Here is a 22488-nt window from a genome sequence, read left to right on the forward strand (position 1 = left end):
CATTGCCTCCAAAAGATTTCGTCTTGACTTTGGGAATACTTAGTTGTTTTCAACTAGGATTTGTGTGCGTATTTAATTGGGAAATTTAAAGAAATCATAGGTGGAAGAAGAAAGACAAAGAGAAAGAGGCAAAAAAGCAGTCCAACAAGGTAGCCTAGCCATGAACACTATTTGAAGAATGGAAGCATAAGATCGGATCACAAAAGATATACACTCAAAGCTTCATTATATTGATGGATGGATTCATATTGCTTTTTGGGTATTTGGGGCTTTCAATGGTCAAACTTCCCAACGTTCAAAATGGCAAAGTTGACAAGCAAGACCATCCATGATCATGATGGTAATCGATTTACAGATTGTGTTGAAATTAAACTCTACAAACACACACTTTTCTAACGTACTTTTCGACACTAATAGAAAATCATAAAAGTAACATCATTACTTAAAAATTTCTAACATACTTTCCGACATTAATAGAAAATCAGAAAAAGTAAAATCATTAATTAAAAATATCAACGTGTTGAAAAATGCAAAAACAACTACCCCAGAGATATATTCTCCAAATACCATATCACTTGATATTTGAACCAACTAAATTTGAACATCTAAGAGAGAAAACAAATTACTCCCCTACTATTCATTGGTCAAATCAACTCCAATGTAGTTTCTAAATATATAAATTTTACATACTAATTCTAAACTTAATATTATGAAAAATTAAATTATAAATAATTTTAGTCAAGCCTCGTTAATCGAACCCGACACATAAAATGGATAAAGAGCGTAATATTTATCTCGTAGTGAATTTTTCTCTCTCAAATGTTTAAATTTGATTAGTCGTCAGGATCAGATATCAAGTGACGGGGTATCTCGAGGATATACAATCAACAATATTTTGTCTTTAGATAATTTTTCATCTACAAACTAGCTAGCTTAGTATGTGGCCAATATTTATTTAAACTTGAAGAACATAAAGACAATAGTGTCCCACTATTATTACACAGAAGCGATGTTTACCAAATATATCTCCCTAAATATTAGTTATTAATTTTTTTGTAGTCGTCACAAAAAAAAGTATTCAACTGTTGGGTTTTGATAACTACCAGGAAAAAAATTAACAATTCAAAGGAGTCAAAGACTGAAAGACATAATGATTACAAGGTAATACATATGGTCAGATGTTCATAAACCACCACTGACCTAGCTTCATGCATGTCAACCTCCATATCCATCCAGCATCATATATATGTAATCTAGGATTCTTAATTATTAGTCAAAGTATCTCTATCGGCATGCTCTCCCAATTTACATGAAAGGATTACTACATACTATGACTGATTACAACTTAACAACTTAATCGTTATATCTTCGACGACTCTCTTCTTGAAGGTGTCATAGATTTGCTGCTTGCTAAGTCATGGGTATAGGTCCAAGTTCATGTAATATAATTGATATTAATAATATGATTGAACAAACTTAATCAACTACCGGTCAAGCACGTGAAATCCACAAACAATATGGAGATTGGGCTTCTATATATGGACTACGGTTCAATCATTATTCGTCCACAGCTAATGTACAATCAGTACACAAATAATATACATTCAGTACACAAATAATGCACATTATATTCAGGGGATGTACATTATTTGTGTACTAAATGTACATTATACATTATATTGTATAATGTACATTCAGTACACAAATAATATACATTTAGTATATTAAAAGTGTACTTTTTGTCATGGTCCACACAATAATTTGCCACTACGGTTGAGTTGGACTTCTTGTGTGTAAAAAGTGTACAATTTGATATTGGGTCTGGCAAATTATTGTGTGGACCATGAAAGCAATATACATTTTTAATATACTAAAAGTACATGTACTGAATGTACATTATTTGATAATAATATAAACATCATGTACTTTCAAATAATATACTTTACGTATACAAATAATGTACTTTTAGTATATTAAAAATATATTTATTATTTATATTTCGCACAAATGCGTAGACTATGGTCCATGAAATAATGATTGTGAAACTGGGCATGCTCACTTTATATCTTCATAGGCTTTGAGAGCTGGTTCATCGGATCTAAGATGTAAATTAAAATACATGTAAATTTTTTTTAAAAGTAATTAAAAAAAAAGAAATAATGGTTTGAATTGTCTTCAAGAGATATACTTAGAAGGCGAGGGAACATCGACGTCTAGCGTGTAGTATATGCAACAGCAACATAGCACTATTGACCAAATGATGAGAAGAAATTGAAATTAACTTTGCAATTATAAATTTACATATATAATATAACAATGGTAAGAAGATTGGACTTGATATCTCTTTAAGTGGTTCAATATATAATGGTTACGTTGGAAAATTAATGCCATTTTGTTCTATTTTAAAAAATATGGAGTAGTTAATCATTCGTGATAAAATTTAAAATTAAATTCATCTATGACTTGGAGAGACACTGAGGCGAGATTACGGGGTGCACTACTAGCTATATGTATTGTGAAGTAAATTTATGTAAAGATTGGATGACAACACATGTGATAATAGACAATTTAAAATGTGATTCTTTAATTCTCAGAGAAATGGGTGAAACCAATCATAATATTGATAGTATTAGAATCACAACTACGTTTTGTGTAGCTTAACTTCAATTGTTCACGGCAAATTATTGTGTGAACCATATATGCTCCACACAGTGTTATGTGGACCATAACAAAAGTACATTTTTAATATATTAAAAGTACATTATTTGTATACTGAATGTACATTATACAAAATGATGTACTTTTAATACTCAAATAATATACTTTTCTTGAATATAATGTATATTTTTAATATATTAAAAGTATATTTTTTGTGTATTAAATGTACATTATTTAATAGTATGATTCACACAGAATCCCGATTCACATAAAAATGATTGATTATTCACATGTATCGAGAAAAAAAAGAAAAAGACTCTTGATAATTATATTGTGAGGCTATTTACATTTTGGGCAAATCTAAAGAATTTGCAAATATACATTTATGATTAACCAAGCTGTAAAAATTGTAAGGTGTCCATTGGGCTTGAAACCCAAGACATAATGGGCTTGGTGTTCAACCATTCATTGTCTCTTCATACTATTGGTTTTTATAACAGCCCAAATATAATTCATCTAGAGCCTAACTATGCACATAAATTATTGTAAATTTTTTTTATTGTATTACTATACGGTTGAGATTAGTCCTTATTTGCACAATTAATTTAATATAGAGAGGTAAATTACACTAAGAAGAATATGTACAACGAGTTTAATCAAGAAAATATTGACAATAATCAAACTCTTAATCGAGTCATTCACTCAGCCATCTTTTTTGGACGAAACTCAAATTAGTCTTGAAATGGATTTTTTTTTTTATTTTCTCGAATTAATTATTAATAACTTTTTTAGCACAAATAACAATTAAATATTACTGTACCTTAAAAAGTTAAAATTTGGTAAACGCTAACCTTAACAAATCTCTATTTTTGGAATTGGTAAAAAATCTTTCACTTTACACTCCGTAATCCGTATTCCTCAAAATGCCAAAATGCCGAAAAATTAGAGTTCTTTCCGTTTAAAATTTTCAAGTAAAATTATTACTAAATCAGCTGGTTTTCTTCTTCAAAAGCTCCCTTGAAGCAGAGAATTGTGTATAGTTCGATACACTGAAGTGAAGAATCGTGCTCTGTATCGGTATGATCTACTATTGTCTGCATTCATCGTGACTGGTATGATGCTTGACTCAGTATGTACTTATTTGCTGTGAATTTTTGACTTTTTGTGGATTATTTGGTGAAGTTCAGATTATTGAACCGATTTTTCTCGTTACGCTGATGCAATCCTTTTGTTATCGATGGCGTCGATCCGGAGAACTCTCCCGCCGTTTCCCGAGCGGCATTATCCGAACGGAGGGAATTCGTTACCTCTCGACGTTCATTCGCCATCTCACAAGCTTCTGTCTAGCGGCAAAAGCTCATCTCCGTTGTCTGCATTTGGATTTGTAGTCGGTAACTTACTCCGTGGGGTTAGGTATTCGAAGAATGTTTTTTCATGGAGGAAATCGCTTTATAGGTGTTTGATTTTCTTCTTTCTAGGATTTTTACTAGGCATGACACCTTTTGGTGATCTCGAAGATGTGAGCAGCAGCAATTCCTCAATTGAAGTGAAATCTCCCCCAACAAATGGTGAGAGGGAGTTGAAGGATATAGTAATAATGCCTAGACCTACATCCGTTGTTGATACTTCTCTAGTAAATGTACAAAAGAAGATTGAAGTGCATGCAAGGTTTGATGTTATTCCACAGAAACAGTTGATTGTTGTAACCCCTACATATCCCAGGGCAATGCAAAGATATGATTTGAGTAGATTGGGGCACGTTCTGAGGCTCGTGCAGCCGCCATTGCTATGGATTGTGGTTGAGATGAATGCAGCTTCATCAGAGACCGCGGAGATTTTGAGGGAGACAGGTGTTGTGTATAGACATGTAGTGTGCTCCAAGAAAATGGCAGATGTAAAGGACCGGGGTGTTCATCCGAGGAACACTGCATTGGAGCACATTGAACGCCATAGACTTGATGGAATTGTTTACTTTGCAGATGATGACAATATCTATTCACTTGAGTTGTTTAAGAACATTAGGAATATCAGGTAATTTGATTGAGATTAACTTTACTTGTTGCTTCTGTTACTCTTCCTCTTTGGGTGTGGTAGACATTGGCAATATTGCAACTAACCGTTCTATTCAACATCATTCGCATTTGTCTGTGTTATAATTACTTTGAGATTAGTCATAGACTCATAGTGGATGTTATATTTTCGGCTAACAATCACAAGGAGATACATAATCCTTAAAGTGGTTACAATTTACTTATATGTAGATTGGAACCCCTATCAATTATCATGCTGTAAAATATTGATTTATATGCAGCAATCTGGTTTGCTTCAAACTTCTATAATTTTGTAGTTGTATAGTTTTGCATCAAAACTTGTTTATCTCACATAATGCACCATTATCAGTGAATTCTGAATGCAGGGCAGTTCAAATTCTCTAAGAATTTTTCTGACTGCTCTTGGAATGTGCTATTTCACATCTTTAATATTATATTGTGGTTATTTGCTATTATCATTATGGAGTACCCTTTGTTTTTCCAGTCGTTTTGGCACTTGGCCGGTAGCTATGATGGCACAAAGCAAAAACAAAGCAATACTGGAAGGTCCTGTCTGTAATGGAAGCCGAGTTATCGGATGGCACACAAATGAGAAGAGTAAACAACTTAGAAGATTTCATGTTGATATGTCTGGCTTTGCCTTTAACAGTACTATGCTATGGGATCCAAAAAGATGGCATCGGCCTACTGCCAGTCCAATTTGGCAATTAGACACTATAAAAGAAGGTTTTCAGGTATGCATCGTATGCCTTATTCTTTGTCTCTTTTGCTTGGTATTCATTAGCTCAATATGCAAGGCAGTTATTCATTATGGTTATGTGCAGGAGACCACCTTCATAGAGCAACTTGTAGAAGATGAAAGTCAAATGGAAGGAATACCTTCTGGTTGTTCAAGGGCACTGAATTGGCACCTCCATTTGGAAGGTCGTGAACTTGTTTACCCAAAAGGCTGGTTGATTCTAAGGAACCTTGGTGTTACTTTACCTGCAATGTGATGGGATCTGAACCAGATGCTAAGAAGACCAAGTTTGTTGTTCATGAGGTGCAACATCTCATTTTTGCTTCCACTCTTATATAAACCTAGTCCCTTTTTCCAGAGATGAATCTCACTTATCACCCTAACCTCACACATAGTAGACTTGAGGGAATTGAAGGATTAAATGATGAAGCTTTCCACAATTCTTAGAACTCAACATGCCAAATGCATTTGAAATATAAATTTAGCTCTCTTATTCTCCTTGGTATCTATAAATGTCTGTGTGTTTTCATGATGAGGACTAGTAATCACTACTCACTGCAGGTATTTGAAAACTGATGATACCTCGATTCTTTTTCAATGCTCCAATGTCCTAAGCACGAGGAACACGATTTTTTTGTGTGTGACAGTTATCTTGTTGAGGATCCATCATGGTGTTTTGCTACCAAAAGAAGCAAATACTGTCATTCAGGCCTCTAATTAGAGGAAAATGGGATGATGAACCTTTGGTTTTGTACTTCTCTATGGGATATATATTCCTCCTTTTTTTGGGCTTGCTGGTTGCTGTTTCTTCAATACCTTCAGATGAATTGTGGATGTTCATGAAAATTAGTCTCCCTTTTGAACTGTAATTTCCATTTCTTTGCTCCGAAACTGTAATTTCCATTTCTTCGATTTACGAAAAACACGCAGTCAATTTTCATCTCTCATTACAAGGTTTGCTGACTCAAGTGGTAAAATATATCCTTATAATAAAAGGACATGTCAGACCCATCATTTTGTTTGTTTTGCACTTATTCCCTTTATGTGAATGTGTGCCAATCATGATAACAACAAAGATATACTTGCAGAAGGATTCAAGGTAGGTGCTAGGTGAGGCTGAAGCAAGGGATGGTGAACTATGGAGGAGCGCATTGACAAATGCGCTCTAGTACAATCTTAAAGTGTACTATATAGTATGAATATAAGTTTTTGCATTTTTAATAATTACCAAACAAAAAAAAAAAACAAAAGTAAATTGATCCCCTCCAAATCACAAATTTATGTAATTTATAAATTAGAGGGGAATTATATACAATTGAGGTCAAAATTATGTAATTTATAAAATTAGAGGGGAATTAAATACAATTGACGTGAACACGGTCAAATTATTCGTATTCCTAAAAACGGCAACTTTTCCTGTGTCGTCTTCGTAAAACTAACGCCATTCTTCCTCGATAGAGACGAAGTCAAAGAACACTAAAAACTCATCGAATTTCCCCAGGAATTCGGGTCTGAGAATGGAGGGTTGGGATCCGAATACGAAGTCAACGCTCACGCAGATCCCGCTGCTGACGACGAAGGCCGGCCCCCGCGACGGCGCCGCCTGGACGCAGCGGCTGAAGGAGGAGTACAAGGCGTTGATCGCCTACACGTCGATGAACAAATCCAAGGATAACGACTGGTTCCGGATCTCCGCTGCGAATCCGGAGGGCACTCGCTGGACCGGCAAGTGCTGGTACATTCACAACCTCCTCAAGTATGAATTCGATCTCCAGTTCGATATCCCCGTCACTTATCCCGCCACCGCCCCCGAGCTCGAGTTGCCCCAGCTCGATGGCAAAACCGAGAAGGTTTTTTTTTGAATTTGTATTCTAATTTTGATTACTTGTATTCTGTATTTTTCAATTTGCTTTGCTACAAATATAATTTTTGAATTTGTATTCTAATTTTGATTACTTGTATTCTGTATTTTTCAATTTGCTTTGCTACAAATATAATTTTTGAATTTGTATTCTAGTTTTGATTACTTGTATTCTGTATTTTTCAACTTGCTTTGCTACAAATATAATTTTTGAATTTGTATTCTGTATTTTTCAGTTTGCTTTGCTACAAATATAATTTTTGAATTTGTATTCTAATCTTGATTACTTGTATTCTGTATTTTTCAATTTGCTTTGCTACGAATATAATTTTTGAATTTGTATTCTAATTTTGATTGCTTGTTTTCCGATGAATGTAGATGTATAGAGGAGGAAAGATTTGCTTGACGGTGCATTTCAAACCATTGTGGGCGAAGAATTGGTAAATTTCTCGTTTTTAAGCTTTGTTTTCGAAGATTTAAATTGGTAAAGGTTTCCAGCAAATTTGATGTTTAGGAAGTCTCTTTCCAACTATACTGGTTGAAACACTTGTGAATTGTAATGAGAAACCTTAGGGAAAAAAAAAAAAAAAAAAAAAAAAAAAAAAAGACAGAAACTTTGCCATTCTAAATTTGTGTTTTTTAGTTCTTAGTCAAATAGTACTCTGGCACAGCCCTGTTAGAGCAATATATGGTTTAGGAAAATATATGGTTATGTTTGGACATTCTAAAATAATAGCATAATCTTCATAGATAGTTGCATAGGAGAATATATGGTCCATTTTGAGGTATGTTAGGAAAATATATGGTTATGTTTGGACATTCTAAAATAATAGCATAATCTTCATAGATAGTAGCATAGGAGAATATATGGTCCATTTTGAGGTATGATTGATGCCTCAGATTATCATACAAATTCGCTGTTTGTTTATACAATAAAATGCTTACTTCGTTTTCAGCTTTTGGAAGCTGAATTCCATAGGCTTTTGTTATGTGATGGGGCAGCTTTTACTTCTGAAACATTGTAGGACTTGATATTTTCGTGTTTGTAGTTCAGTAGTTGTATCTGAAAGTGTGGTTCTTCTATGTGACTGTTGAGTTTTGTTCTGTCAGCCCGAGATTTGGCATAGCGCACGCTCTCTGTTTGGGTCTGGCACCATGGCTCGCGGCAGAAATTCCAATTCTGGTTGATTCTGGCATGGTTAAGCACAAGGATGATGTAGCGACATCGAGTGAATCTTGAAATTTCTTTTCTTTGTTGCAGAGGCTGATAATGTTTCTATCAGCTCTTCTTTTTCTATTTCCCTTTTTTTTGGAAAGGATCAGTGCCTTTGGATTATAGTGTATGTGGAAGAAGCTAAACTGATAATTGAGATCTGAAACTGGAGTTTCCAGGGTTTATTTCAGTCTCACTGTCTACACCCCCAAATTTAGTTGCTATGAAAGACTATTGAGCTTAAAGTTTTTATCTTACTTTCAATATATTAATGTTTTTTATTTGAATCACTTCACCTGAAGTATTCTCATTTCTTCTCCTTCCAAATGATCTTGTTTGCCTTTCTGCTCTCTTTCTTCACTACTGTGTATCACTATGTGAGGTTTACTTACACCATTTGAAGCAGACCCAATTTCTTTCATTAGCTAGACTATATTCAAAATTTCATGAACCTACTCTCTAAGTCCCTGAGTGGTAAACCGAGTCTGCCTAGTGTTGAAATCGAGTAAATCTCATGAACCTACTCTCTAAGCCCCTGAGAAGGTAAATCGAGTCTGCCTAGTGTTAAAGTTCACTAGTAAACCGAGTCTGCTTAGTGTTGAAACTGAGTAAATCTCATGAACCTACTCTTTAAGTCCCTGAGAAGATAAACCGAGTCTGCCTAGTTTTAAAGTCAACTAGTAAACCGAATCTGCCTAGTGTTGAAACCCACTCAATTTCCCACTGATAAACCGAGTCTATCTAGTGTTAAAATCCACTGATAAATCGAGTCTGCCTAGTGTTGAAACTCACACTTGACCTGTAATTACCAGGCCCGGCCCTGGGCAAGGGCGAGCTGGGCCCTTGCCCAGGGCCCATGCTTCAAAGGGGCCCACCACCTCTGGCTATCACATATATATATACTATTAGAGTTTCGTATAAGTAAGTAGTATATGTTGAAAACAACAAATTCTTACTTAGCGTAGTTGGATGGATTTACGGTTATTATGCAAGAAGACACGGGGTCGAATCCCCAAATTTAGTACTCCATTTAATATTTTCATCCTATCTTTAGAAGCTAGATTTAGAGAAATTATATTATCTTTAGAAGCTAGATTTAGAGCAAGTATATAGTATTAAAATTAAAATTGTAAGTTATGAAATTTATTTATATTTTTAAGTTGTAATTTTGTGATTTTTTTTACTTGTCTATAATTATATTTATAATATAGATTGATTTTTGCTTCATATTAAATTTTGAACCTATTTCAATTCGAGTAATTTAGTATTTATATTTAGAACGTGTTATTTTGTGAATTTTATAATGAGTTATATATATATATATATATATATATATATATATATATATATATATATATAACATATTTTGTGATTTAGTTATAAAATTTGTTTTAAAAGATTGTTTATGCTGTTATGACTTATCTAGTTAATGTAGTTTAGAAGCTTTATTGTGCGTCATTGTATTCAATTAATCTTAAAAAAAAACACTTGAAATTGATCTAACTAAAAGGAAAAGTATTTATAAATATGATATCAATAGAGAATATGTGTGATTTATAAAGTGTTTTTCCATTCGAACTATTTTATCCAATTAATTATGTTTCATATTTAGTTATGAATATCATTTATAATGTTTTAATGTGTTTTATTTATTGATCACAATAATTAAGATGTCATGTTCTGCTCTTATTTGTAATTTTTATTTTGTAAATTTTTATTAATAATTGCTTTATTATTTACTATAATAACAATACAATTGTGTCAAGCACCTTGTGCTTAGATGGCATGTAGTGACTCTCCCATATGGGAGGTCATGAGATTGAGTCTCAGTGTTTTTTATAAACTATCTTTCTTTATTTATGAAGAGACCAATGCAGTTATTAATTATTTTTTCTTTATTTATGAAGAGACCAATGCAGTTATTAATTATTTTGCATTTACTAAAGAATTTAGAGTTGTTAACCAGCTTGGTTGGTGTGAGTGGCTCGGCACTCTTGCCCCTTAACAGCTTGGTTGGTGTGAGTGGCTCGGCACTCTTGCCCCTTAAGAGGAGGTCGCTCGATCCCCCCCTTGTATGGAGCACCAATATGGCCAGCACTTTGTCCCCGGTGCGAGTAGGGATTAGTCTGAGTATGGTACGGGTTTAAAGGTGCCTCCTACTAGCAAGGCCTGCTCAGGACATCCCTTCCCACAAAAAAATTGTTTTCATTATTATTATTATTGTGTATGCAAGAATATTGTTAAAAACTTATAAATTTTATTTCAACTTATTTGATATTAGTATTTTTTTGCTTTATTTAATTTAAACTTTTGTTATGAAAATATATATTAATTTCATATAGGGCCCATTTTGGTTGTTACGCCCTGGGCCTATAAAATGATAGGACCAGGCATGGTAATTACTACCCTTTTTGTCTTCCCTTGAACTTGACAACATAACATTAGGTATTCAAAATCTCTGCTGCTATATATGCTGAAACCCAAATTCTTGAAAATATGTTAACCAAACTCCTCAACAATAGATTTTGAAGGGAAATATAACTTGAGCAGATGCTTAAAACAAGCTGGGGTTTTCACTTTGCAGTATATTATTAGCAGATGAAAATCTGCAGTACACTAGGGGAGAAAACCCCAGAAACAAAAAGCTCCTAACCACTCAAAACAGAAATGAAAGCAAGTAAACACTCAACATTACAAAGTCTGCTCATAAAACTTTATTTCTTTTTCGGCATCATCCTTTATAATCTGTAGTTGGGTATATCGCCTTAGAAGTTCGGGCCAGCCGCCAGAATTTCCTCGGTCAGGCTGTTGTCTGTCCCAACCTTGTAGTTCAGGAACACCTCAAAGTTGTTCTTGAACAGCCCTCCCAATTTCAGCAGGGTTTTGTTGTAGGCATCCTTGTCGGGCCACTGCCACGAAATAATGCATCAATAGAAACTCGTTCTTGTGATAAAAGCACATGATTCGACTCTAAGATTATCTGGCAATGAAAAGTCACTTACAGTGTTGATGGGGTTCAGGATTTCAGAAGGCACTCCCTCGATCTCTGTCGGGATCTCGAAGCCAAACACCTCAGTCTTTGTGTAGTTTGCTTCCAAGAGTTTCCCCGAGTGAATTGCATCGATGATCTTCCTAGTGTATGCCAACTTTATTCGGCTGCCAACTCCATAGCTGCACGCAGGTAAAGAAGGATGTTTAGTCCAAGTTGATCATAGAACTCGTAATCCAGACATGTTTTATATTTTTTAAGGTTTATACCTTCCACCCGACCAACCGGTGTTCACAAGCCACCCGGTCGCTCCATGTTTCTGCATTTTCTCGGACAGCATAGCCGCATACTTGGTCGGATGGAACATTATAAATGCTGCACCGAAGCATGCAGAGAATGTTGCAGTAGGTTCCTTTATACCATCCTCTGTTCCAGCCACCTTTCGAATCATCAAAAAGAAAATTAGAAAAGTTTTTCGGTTACAGGAAGTGACAGATGATAGATTCAAGGTCTGTATTATACCAAAGCGGTGTAACCACTAATGAAATGGTACATCGTCTGAGCCAAATTCAATTTGCTCACTGGTGGAAGCACACCAAAGGCATCACAGGCGAGAAGAATGACATTTGTCGGATGAGGACCAACGCATGGAATCTTAGCGTTGGGAATGTATTCTATCGGATATGCTGCCCGAGTGTTCTCTGCAATCACATGTGACCAATGTAACTTAAAATCAACAAAATGTTTGTTTGATAGCGAGTGTAAACGATGTGCAGTGTCTGGAGAATTACCTGTTACAGATTTATCTTCATAATAGACTTCGCGAGAGTGTTCATCAAAAACCACATTTTCTAGGACTGCAAAACACAGAGAAAAGGCATTGGTATTTGGTACAGATTGATAATTGCAAAATCGCCTAGTTAAAAGTTAAAACCGTGCAAAATTTACCTGTGCCAAACTTGATAGCATTCCAGATATCGGGCTCTTTCTCCCTTGAGAGGTCAATGCATTTTGCATAGCAACCTCCCTCGATGTTCGATACACCATAATCACTCCAACAGTGTTCATCGTCTCCAATCAGGTACCGATTGTGGTCAGTAGACAATGTTGTCTTTCCAGTACCTAAAAACACATCCAAAAAAATACAAAAGTACAAAATGAGCAACAAAGCGGACCACAAACAAGGACCAAGTGGTAAAGAGTCGTAAAGGTTAGAGAGCACATATCGGACTGTACGTTGCAGCTCCTTTAAGGGATAACGTAACTCATCAACCCCTGCACACTATACCTGATAATCCAAAGAAGAGGGCTACATCTCCGCCTTTTCCCATATTGCATCCCGAGTGTAAAGAGAGGATTTCACGCTTAGGCATTAGATAGTGCATTACGCTGAACAGACCTTTCTTCATTTCCCCAGCATACTGTGTGCCAAGGATGACCATTTCCCGTCTAGCAAGATTGAGGTCTATGCTAGTGGAGGAAGTCATATAGTGGGTGTAACGGTTACATGGGAATTGGCCCGCATTGTATATAGTGAAGTCCGGAGTACCAAAATTCTCCAGCTCTTCAGGTGTGGGTCGGATACACCTGTAACCGACCTAGTTATTGTATGCACTAACTAACATGTTGTATTCTCGAGTACCTTGAATCTTTTTTTTTTAAAGACACTATATTGCTACGGAATTTTGAAATAGCATACTTATCTGGTGGCCCGTAACACGTAAAGCTGTAAAAAAACAAAAACAAAACTACAAAGATATTCTCGATTAGGTGCTTACATGTTGTGCATGAACAAGGAGTGATAAGCTCTCGCAGACACAATCCTAACTTTGATACGGTTGTTCGGATCCCAATTCAGAAACTGATCATTCACAAAAATCTGTAATACATATAAATTTTCTTTAGCACATCAATAACATACATATCTGCTATCCGGTTAACAAAAAAAACACAAATCCCAGACAATCTTCAGCTGTGTACTATGATGTTCTAACAAATTAAAAGTACACAGTCTAATTTCCAAGGGGTAGTATAACATCAAACCTTGGCGTACTATTGGAGACAGCAGATGGCCCCTAGCATGAATTATGATAAGGAAAACAACAACCATATACTTCCTATCTGATGTCATGGGAATTTCTCAAGCTGTCATTTACTAGGAATCACATATCATCCCCCACCAAAACAAAATACCGCACTTCTGAAATTCCCCATAATAATCCCCATATATTCCATTCCCCACGAAATCCGTCTTGGGACCCAAAACATTATTCTTTCAAAAAGAAGATATGGTGAAGGACAGCCTAGTACTATTACTAGGAAGCACCCCATTGCCCAGTACAATAATAGATACAGTAACAAATATAGTGTTGTTACCACAAAGAACCCTTTAGCAAGACAAGATTACATAAAATAAAAAATAAAAAATTCAGACGAACCATATATAGTTTCTAACATTTGAGAATAAAGTTCAAAGATAGAATCTTTTTGGGTAAAAGTTCATACCTTTTCTAAAGAGCATAGGTAATCAACAGCCCTTTCTCTGTTCACCAAGAAAGTATGCTCGTCCATTTCAATATTCGGTGAACCCCTACAAGAAAAAAGGCACAAAACATCATAAATTCCACCAACTTTACTACGGGATTAAAGCACCATTAGAACTAAGAGTGAAAGTATTTCTTGACACAAAATCAAGAAAACATTATTCACTTACTTTCCCCACCAAAGATCATTGGTAGTGTCATCCTTAACAACACGCTTGTCCCTCGGGGAGCGACCAGTTTTGGCTCCCGACAGCGTAGCCAGTGCACCACTGGACGTGATGAACGAACCTTTCTCATGCTTCAACGCTTGCTCATAAAGCTCTGCATTGAACAGACAATGATTTCCAACTGTTATTGTAGGAAGAGACTACTAAGTTACATGAAACCTTAGAGACGTGACTAATTTAGTCATTTATAAATAACTTACACATCTCGAGATTTATCTCTAAAATCATGCCAAGTAAGGACAACAAAATTTCAAGACGGGAGGCATAAGACTCTCGAGATTAGAATTTAATCTTTTTATATATTCCAAGGAATTCTAAGAGCATCCTCATCAATGGGGTTATTTCACGGTATAAGAGGAGTTTTTGTAAGTGTGATTAGGATAGAGAAAATGGGAGGGGAGAAAAAATAAATAAATAAATCTGAATTAAAAAAAAAAAAAAAAAAAAAAACAGAGAAAAAAAAAAAAAAAGGTCAGGCGCGCCTGACGCGCCCGCTGTGCGCGCTTGTTGCGCCTGACGCGCGTCAGGCGCAACAAGCATTTAATTGCTTTGGTACAAAGTTACTGTACCATGAACCACCATTTGCAGAAGGGCTGTTTTCTTTTCTTTCCTATACTCTCACTCCTCCACCTATGCACACACTGTTCCAATCACCCCAAAAAAACCACTGATATTCATGCTCTAAAATGTGCTAAGTTGTATATTCTAATATCCCCATCATCAAACATTGGACAAAAGATTAAATATTTGGAAATCCAACAAAGCAGAGATTTGCACGGCAAAGGCGCAAAGCACACGTTTTATCTTAAACTAATTAAACAATTAATCAAGATGTTGACTTTTTTACCTTTTGTTTGCCAGAAAATTTAAAAAATTCACCGCAATAATAAATAATAATTACTTTTTGACAGAAAAAGGTGGAAAGCCGAGTGAGAAGATTTACCAGCAGGTGAAAGATTGTAGAGAATATGGGTAAACTTGAGGGAACTGTCACTGATGTTGAGCGTCGGCGCGTGATGATGGTGGCTCACGTGCGAGTCATGTGACACCCTCGGCGTCTCCGGCGTCGTCCTCGTCGGATCTCCCTTCACCACGTTCGGCCCAGTCTCCCTCGTCAGCGATGCCAACGAAGCACTAAATTTTATCCAAATTTAAAATAAATAAATAAACCCAAAATCCAATAATATTTTATTCTAACCATTTTACTTATTACAATATCATAAAATTCAAGAAAAATATTTCTTCTTTTTTTTTTTTTGCTTTCAAGTTTCAAAACAGATAACAGTACGTTTTATTACAAAACTAAAATTCAGATTAAAAAATAGAAATATACGATGATAAAAATGGAAAAGAAAAGTTGAGATATCGGATATGATCATAGTATTCATATGACAATACATCAACACTAAACGTATACGTGTCTGACTGTGTGGCCTTGACTAAATAAGCGCCACGTCAACACGGCTTTCTGGGTTGTTAGTCAATAGTAACGTATGAGGTAAGCTTATCATTTAAGCTGCCCATTAATCACGGTAACTCGAGTTAAGAGCCTATTATCTACTCCGGTAAAAGTTTATGATCTTATTACTTTTGTTAAAGTAAAAAACTAAAATAAATAATTAAATTCACAGAAGAATTTATGTTTTTACCTGATGGAATGCAGCTGTTGTTTGTGGCGCTCTTCTTCGGAGACGGCGGCGGAGAAGGCGGCGCTCGGAGTTCCGGTGGCGGTGAGCGGCGTGGTCGGGGCGGACTTCTTCTTCTGCAGCGAATGCAACTCGTCCAGCGTCTTAGCCTTCACCGGCTTCGCGCTGTCGTCGTGGCAGATCTCGTCCTCCTTCGTCTTCTGCGTCTGGATTTTCGGCAGTCCATTCCGCCCTTTTCCGGCCGTCGAAAAGCTAAACTCTCCGTTGTTCGGCGCCGCCATTATTTCTCCCTGCAAAACAAACACACTTTCTCATCAGGCCGTATAAACATGAAATTCAATTCGTGAACATTCTAACGACTTATTCTAATGATTTCAATTCGGATCACAGAAGAAGGTGAGAATTACGAACCAGAAAGGAAGGATATATGATGAAGAAGATGAAGAGTGAAAAATGGAATTACGGTAACGGAACGGAACGGGATGGTCCAACCATACAGAGTATAATAAATGAGAGAGTTCTGTAATGGCAGGGTGTGGTGAGAGGAAATGATAATGTCTTCAATTTATAGCACTCTATTTTCAGTATGGTTAGGTTAACTATGGATAAGCTAACCAGGGTTGTCATCGCGATAAGATTTTTTACAAAACTTTATCCCATAATTTTATAATAATAATAATAATTTAAGGCATTCATAAAGTCAAAATAAGGTCCATAATAATGCGAAAGGGGTTGAAATGTGTAATGAGGCACTCAAACGATGTAGGAAAAATAGTTTAACCAATTACAGAAAATTAACAATTTAGACGACAGACAATTCATTGGGAGGTTTGAAGATTTGAATCTATACAAGAAAATGTTACAATGTAGACAATTTTATTACATTTGATCGACGTATTATTAAATAAGTGATATTATTTTAAGAAAATTTGTAATTTTATATTACAATATTGTCACCATAATTTCAGGATTATCCTCCGGAATGGAGGTGCCACAACAATTAGACTGTCCAAAATTAAAAAGAAAGCCCATGCATTTATTTTCTTCCCAAAAGATATTGGAGAGAAATTCTCATAATTATAAATTAACCAAAATTATAATTTTAATGAAAATTTAATAATTAAATAAAATCATATTAAAATTTAAAATTTTTAAAATATTATACAAAACGATATTACATGCCTATTTTGCACTTTATAAAATTGCAATAGCATCATTGTAAATAATATTTTTATAAATTAATATAAAAGTGAATGTACATGACATTTTTAAACACAAAACAATAAGGGCATTTGGTTAATAAATATCTTAAATAGGGCCGCCACGCGTTACAAAAATTATGAAATATATAACCAAATATATCAATCTGTGTACATGTGACATGACATGTTGTTCGCGCCGTGATTAAGGTGCGGCAATCACATATGTTGTCGCGGTAGGCTACACGTCAGAACTTGATCCCAAATTCATTTTACATTGATTATTATCTAATATTCTATTATGTATCTATCCGATTTATGGGGATTAGTCAGCTGTGTGCAAATTCAACTAGTAATTTAATGGAGGATTAAATGAACAACTTGGCTTTTGGAAATGGGGTTAAGCTACTAATCTAGATGATATTTATATGCCCTACGGCCTACTTGATGCGTACACGGATTGCTTCCCGCAATAAGTGCACACTCAAGGAATCACTCAAGAACCTTTCGTGTCCAAAAGATGATCTTACCTTGTAGACTCTTGGATTTTGAGATCCCAACTCTACAAATGTCTCACCAAACTTAACAAATAATACTCTCAACCCTTAGATTATTAAGCAAGGCTAAGAATTAGAGTATTAGGAATCTAGCACTAGAATTAAGATACAAAAATAAAATTAGCTATATAATATGAGTAATAGTATTCTTTTGGAGTTTTTTTGGATATGTGTGTGAATATAAAGAACAAGATAAGGGGATAAACTAGCTTCTCACTAGCCTACCAAGATTGAATGCTTCTCACAAACAACCTAAACTTCAATGCACTTCTCATGCAAAGAAAAGAGAGAAATTTCACTCAAATTGAATTCTTATAAGGTGTTGTCAAACCATTGGGTTTATGGGGTATTTATAGGGGAAAATAAGGTATTAAATATTCTAGGTCACTAATCCCACCCAAAATAAAAAATTACAACTTTGTAAATGTAATTCCCACCCAAAATTAAAATACAAAATAATTTCCCACCCAAAATTAAAAATACAACATTTTGCAAAAGTAATTTCCACCCAAAAATAAAAAAAAAAATACAATTCTTACAAAGTAGTTTCCCACCTAAAAAAAAAAAAATACAATTCTTACAAAGTAGTTTCCCACCTAAAAAATACATCTTGCAAATAATTTCACACCGGGAAATTTGATCTGATACTGAAGTCTGAATTGTCTTCAAAAGTTTTTATGTGAAGACAATTGAATAGAATTATTTTTCCAGATTGATCTTCTTCTTCACAAAAAGATGTTGGACTCCAATCTGTTTGCACAAAAGTGTTAAAAGCCTCTTGAATCTTCCTTGACTTAGATCTTGTTACCGGGCCACTCGAGACTTTTAATGGATCATTTATTTGTTGCATTCCGGTCTCATCATCCTCCCCTTCTTGAAAAAGATTCGTCCCCGAATCTGAAAATTCAAAAGGAGCTAAATCAGCAACATTAAATGTAGAAGAAACACTATGCTCACCTCGAAGATCTAATTTGTATGCATTGTCATTGATTCTTTCAAGCACTTGGAAAGGTCCATCTCCTCGAGGCATCAACTTGGACTTGCGTTGGTTTGGAAATCTGTTTTTGTTGTAGTGGATCCAAACCCAATCTCCGGGTTTAAAAATTATTGCCTTGCGTCCCTTGTTGGCCTTTTGAGCGTATTGCTCATTTTTCTTTTCAATTTGAGCTCGAACCTTGGAATGAAATTCACGAATCCCTTGAGCTTTCTTAGCAGCATCCGCACATTCCTTATCATTCACATGTAAGGGAATCAAATCTAAGGGGGTTAATGGATTAAAACCATAAGCAACCTCAAATGGTGACATATTTGTAGTGGAATGTATAGCTCGGTTATAAGCAAACTCCACATATGGTAAGCTTTCTTCCCAAGACTTGAGGTTTTTTCTAATGACTACCCTTAGAAGTTGTGTTAGAGTTCTATTCACAACTTCGGTTTGGCCATCTGTTTGTGGATGACAAGCAGTAGAGTACAAAAGTTTTGTACCAAGCTTTCCCCAAAGTATTCGCCAAAAATGACTTAGAAACTTGGCATCTCGATCGGACACAATGGTGCGTGGAATCCCATGTAAACGCACTACCTCTTTGAAGAATAAATCTGCAATATGAGAGGCATCATTAGTTTTGTGACAACCAATAAAATGAGCCATTTTACTAAATCGATCAACAACAACATAGATTGAGTCATGGCCCCTTCTACTTCTAGGTAACCCTACTATAAAATCCATAGATAAATCAGTCCAGGGTTCCTTAGGAACAATTAATGGTGTGTATAACCCTTGTGGGAGAGATCGTGATTTAGCTTGTTTGCAAGTAACACATTTGCTAACAAACAATTCCACATCCCTTCTTAACTTGGGCCAAAAGAAGTGTCCATGTAGGACTTCATAAGTTTTAGTCACACCGAAGTGTCCCATTAATCCACCACTATGGGCTTCCTTAATAAACATTTCTCTTAAAGAACAATTTGGCACACACAATCTATTTTCTTTGAACAAATATCCATCAAGTAGATAATATTTGCCAATTGGAGTTGTAGAACATGCCTTATATTTTTCTGCAAAATCAACATCATTACTATACAATTCTTTGAGAAATTCAAAACCAAGTAATTTGGCTTGTAATGATGAAAGTAGAGCATACCTTCGAGATAAAGCATCAGCCACTCGGTTTTCCTTACCTTGTTTATACTTGATAACATACGGAAATGCTTCAATAAACTCAAGCCATTTCGCATGTCTCTTGCTTAACTTACCTTGCCCCCTAAGGTGTTTGAGTGCCTCATGATCGGAGTGTATGACAAACTCTTTAAACCATAGGTAATGCTCCCAAGTCTCAAGAGTTCTTACAAGTGCATATAACTCCTTATCATATGTAGAGTAATTAAGTGCAGGACCACTTAATTTCTCACTAAAGTAGGCAATAGGATGTCCTTCTTGCATAAGAACAGCTCCAATACCTATCCCAGATGCATCACACTCAATCTCAAAAGTTTTATCAAAGTTTGGTAACGAAAGTACCTGAGCAGAACACAATTTTTCCTTGAGGGTTTGAAAGGCTTGTTCTTGTTTAGGGCCCCATTCAAATTTAACATCTTTTTTCACAAGTTCATTCAATGGGGCTGCAATTGTACTGAAGTCCTTGACAAATCTCCGATAGAAACTGGCAAGACCATGGAAACTACGGACTTCAGTTGCTGTTTTTGGTGTTGGCCAATCTCGAATTGCTTGTATCTTGGTCTCATCTACTTCAATGCCTTTAGAACTTACTATAAAACCAAGAAAAACAACACTTTCCACACCAAAATAGCATTTCTCAAGGTTAGCATACAATTGTTCTCTTCTTAAAACAAGAAAGACTTCTTTAAGATGTATTATATGCTTTTGAGGGTCTTTGCTGTAAATGAGAATATCATCAAAATACACAACAACAAATTTTCCAATAAAATTCCTAAGAACATGGTTCATCAATCTCATGAAGGTGCTAGGGGCATTTGTTAATCCAAACGGCATAACTAACCATTCATAGAGACCATTTTTAGTCTTGAAGGCAGTTTTCCATTCATCTCCCTTTTGCATTCTAATTTGATGATAACCTCTTCTTAGATCTATTTTACTGAAAATTTCAGCCCCATGCAATTCATCAAGCATATCATCTAACCTAGGAATAGGATAGCGATACTTTACCGTGATGTTATTGATGGCGCGACAATCAACACACATCCGCCACGTGCCATCTTTCTTTGGTACAAGTAGTACGGGTACAGCACATGGACTGAGGCTTTCGTGGATGAATCCAGCTTGTAACAACTCATCAACTTGTCGTTGAATCTCCTTGGCCTCGTCAGGATTAGTGCGATATGCCGGTCTATTAGGCAAACTTGCTCCAGGTATGAGATCAATTTGATGCTCAATCCCACGAATTGGAGGTAACCCCTTTGGTAACTCTTCAGGAAAGACATCTGCAAATTCAGAAAGCAAAGCAGAAACATCAGAAGGGATAATTTCACTTTTAATAACATTTAAACAAAAATCAATCGGGTAAAGTAAGAAAACTCCCTCTCCCCTTCTTAAGGCTTGCTCCACTTCTCCCTTTGTCATGAGCAAATTATGAGAGGATTGCGTAGTGTCCTTCTTCATCCCTTCCTTTCTTTGCTTCTTCTCATGAGCTATGGTATTTTGTTTTCCACTAGTGGTTTCCTTCATGGCCTCTTTTGCCTTTTGGGCAAGTTCTTCTCTCAATTTTTTTGATTGCACTTGTAGGTTGTACACTTCTTTTGGTGCTAGTGGAGTCAAAGTATACTTCTTACCTCCTTTATGAATGGTGTACTTGTTTGTCTTACCATGGTGTAAGGTGTCTCGGTCATATTGCCATGGCCGACCAAGCAAGATGTGACAAGCATGCATTGGGATGACATCACATAACACATCATCTTGATATTTTCCAATAGAAATAGAAATGAGGGCTTGTTTGTGTACCTTGAGTTCACCATCATCATTAAGCCATTGTAGCTTATAGGGTTGAGGATGTTGGATTGTTGGTATTTTCATTGCATTAACTACATCCTCGCTGATCACATTGGTACAACTCCCCCCATCAATGATGAAACTGCATGTAGCACCGGGAATCTTGCATTTTCCATAGAAGATGTTCTCTCGTTGTTCTTCTTGATCTAGGACAACTAGAGTGCTCAAGGCTTTGTGGACAACGCAGTTGAAATGTAGAGCATCATCTTCTTGCACTTCTTCTTCAGAATGGTCATCTTTTTGTCTTTCTCCGATAGGCTCCAACTCTTCGTCATCAGATTCATTTGCGGACATGTATTCTCGCTCATCTTTGCCGGTGGTGAGAATTTTTTTGGTGTTGGGGCATTCTCGAGCATAATGTCCTCGGCCTTGACACCTGTAACATGTCACAGTACTAACCTTTTGCTTTGAGCCCTCTTGGAACTTCTCTTTCTCCCTTTGGTTATTTTTCTTCTCCTCCTGGGTGTGGGATGGTCGAGAGTACTCCTTTTGTGTCCTTGACTGATAGGAGTTGTTAGTAGCCCTCCTTGGTTGATCCCATTGAGAAGACACAGATGGTTTGCTTCCCTTTTCAGATCTCAGCTCATCTTCTACCTTCGAAGCAACTCGAACCAATTTGTCCACGTCGTCAAATTCTTGGTTGCGGAGTTCTCTTCGAATATCACGGTTGAATCCTTCAAGGATACGGGCTATGGTGGTCTCGTCATCCTCCTGGATATTTGCTCGTGCCTTCAATCTCTCCATCTCCTTGTAGAACTCACGAACGGACTTGCTGCCTTGT

General features: G+C 35.9%; 3 protein-coding genes across 9 annotated transcripts; 2 read left to right on the forward strand and 1 right to left on the reverse strand.

Moving 5' to 3' along the window:
* Positions 1-3594: 3594 nt before the first annotated feature.
* LOC116022103 (probable beta-1,4-xylosyltransferase IRX9H) lies at positions 3595-6417 on the forward strand. Of its 7 annotated transcripts, none has more exons than XM_031262666.1 (4): positions 3595-4689; positions 5194-5443; positions 5534-5751; positions 6010-6417. In XM_031262666.1, the coding sequence occupies exons 1-3, from the start codon at positions 3896-3898 to the stop codon at positions 5702-5704; spliced, it is 1215 nt and encodes a 404-aa protein (XP_031118526.1). In that variant the 5' UTR covers positions 3595-3895; the 3' UTR covers positions 5705-5751; positions 6010-6417. The 7 variants fall into 7 exon arrangements, with proteins under 7 accessions (XP_031118526.1, XP_031118529.1, XP_031118530.1 ...); XM_031262669.1 differs by having other exon boundaries at positions 6096-6417; XM_031262670.1 differs by lacking the exon at positions 6010-6417 and having other exon boundaries at positions 3595-4049; positions 4137-4689; positions 5534-5955.
* Positions 6418-6846: 429 nt separating this feature from the next.
* Positions 6847-8809, forward strand: LOC116021853 (ubiquitin-fold modifier-conjugating enzyme 1). The gene is made up of 3 exons (XM_031262347.1): positions 6847-7298; positions 7688-7749; positions 8420-8809. The coding sequence occupies exons 1-3, from the start codon at positions 6966-6968 to the stop codon at positions 8547-8549; spliced, it is 525 nt and encodes a 174-aa protein (XP_031118207.1). The 5' UTR covers positions 6847-6965; the 3' UTR covers positions 8550-8809.
* A 2212-nt stretch (positions 8810-11021) lies between these two features.
* Positions 11022-16476, reverse strand: LOC116022085 (phosphoenolpyruvate carboxykinase (ATP)-like). The gene is made up of 13 exons (XM_031262644.1): positions 16339-16476; positions 15931-16217; positions 15225-15415; positions 14225-14375; positions 14017-14101; positions 13290-13390; positions 12800-13098; positions 12460-12633; positions 12303-12368; positions 12034-12212; positions 11781-11950; positions 11525-11693; positions 11022-11431 (listed from the first exon to the last, which is right to left on the reverse strand). Exons 2-13 carry the CDS (start codon positions 16206-16208, stop codon positions 11288-11290), a joined length of 2007 nt encoding a protein of 668 aa, XP_031118504.1. The 5' UTR covers positions 16209-16217; positions 16339-16476; the 3' UTR covers positions 11022-11287.
* Positions 16477-22488: the final 6012 nt, after the last annotated feature.

The sequence above is a fragment of the Ipomoea triloba genome, chromosome 6, assembly GCF_003576645.1.
Source record: "Ipomoea triloba cultivar NCNSP0323 chromosome 6, ASM357664v1".
Taxonomy (NCBI): domain Eukaryota; kingdom Viridiplantae; phylum Streptophyta; class Magnoliopsida; order Solanales; family Convolvulaceae; genus Ipomoea; species Ipomoea triloba.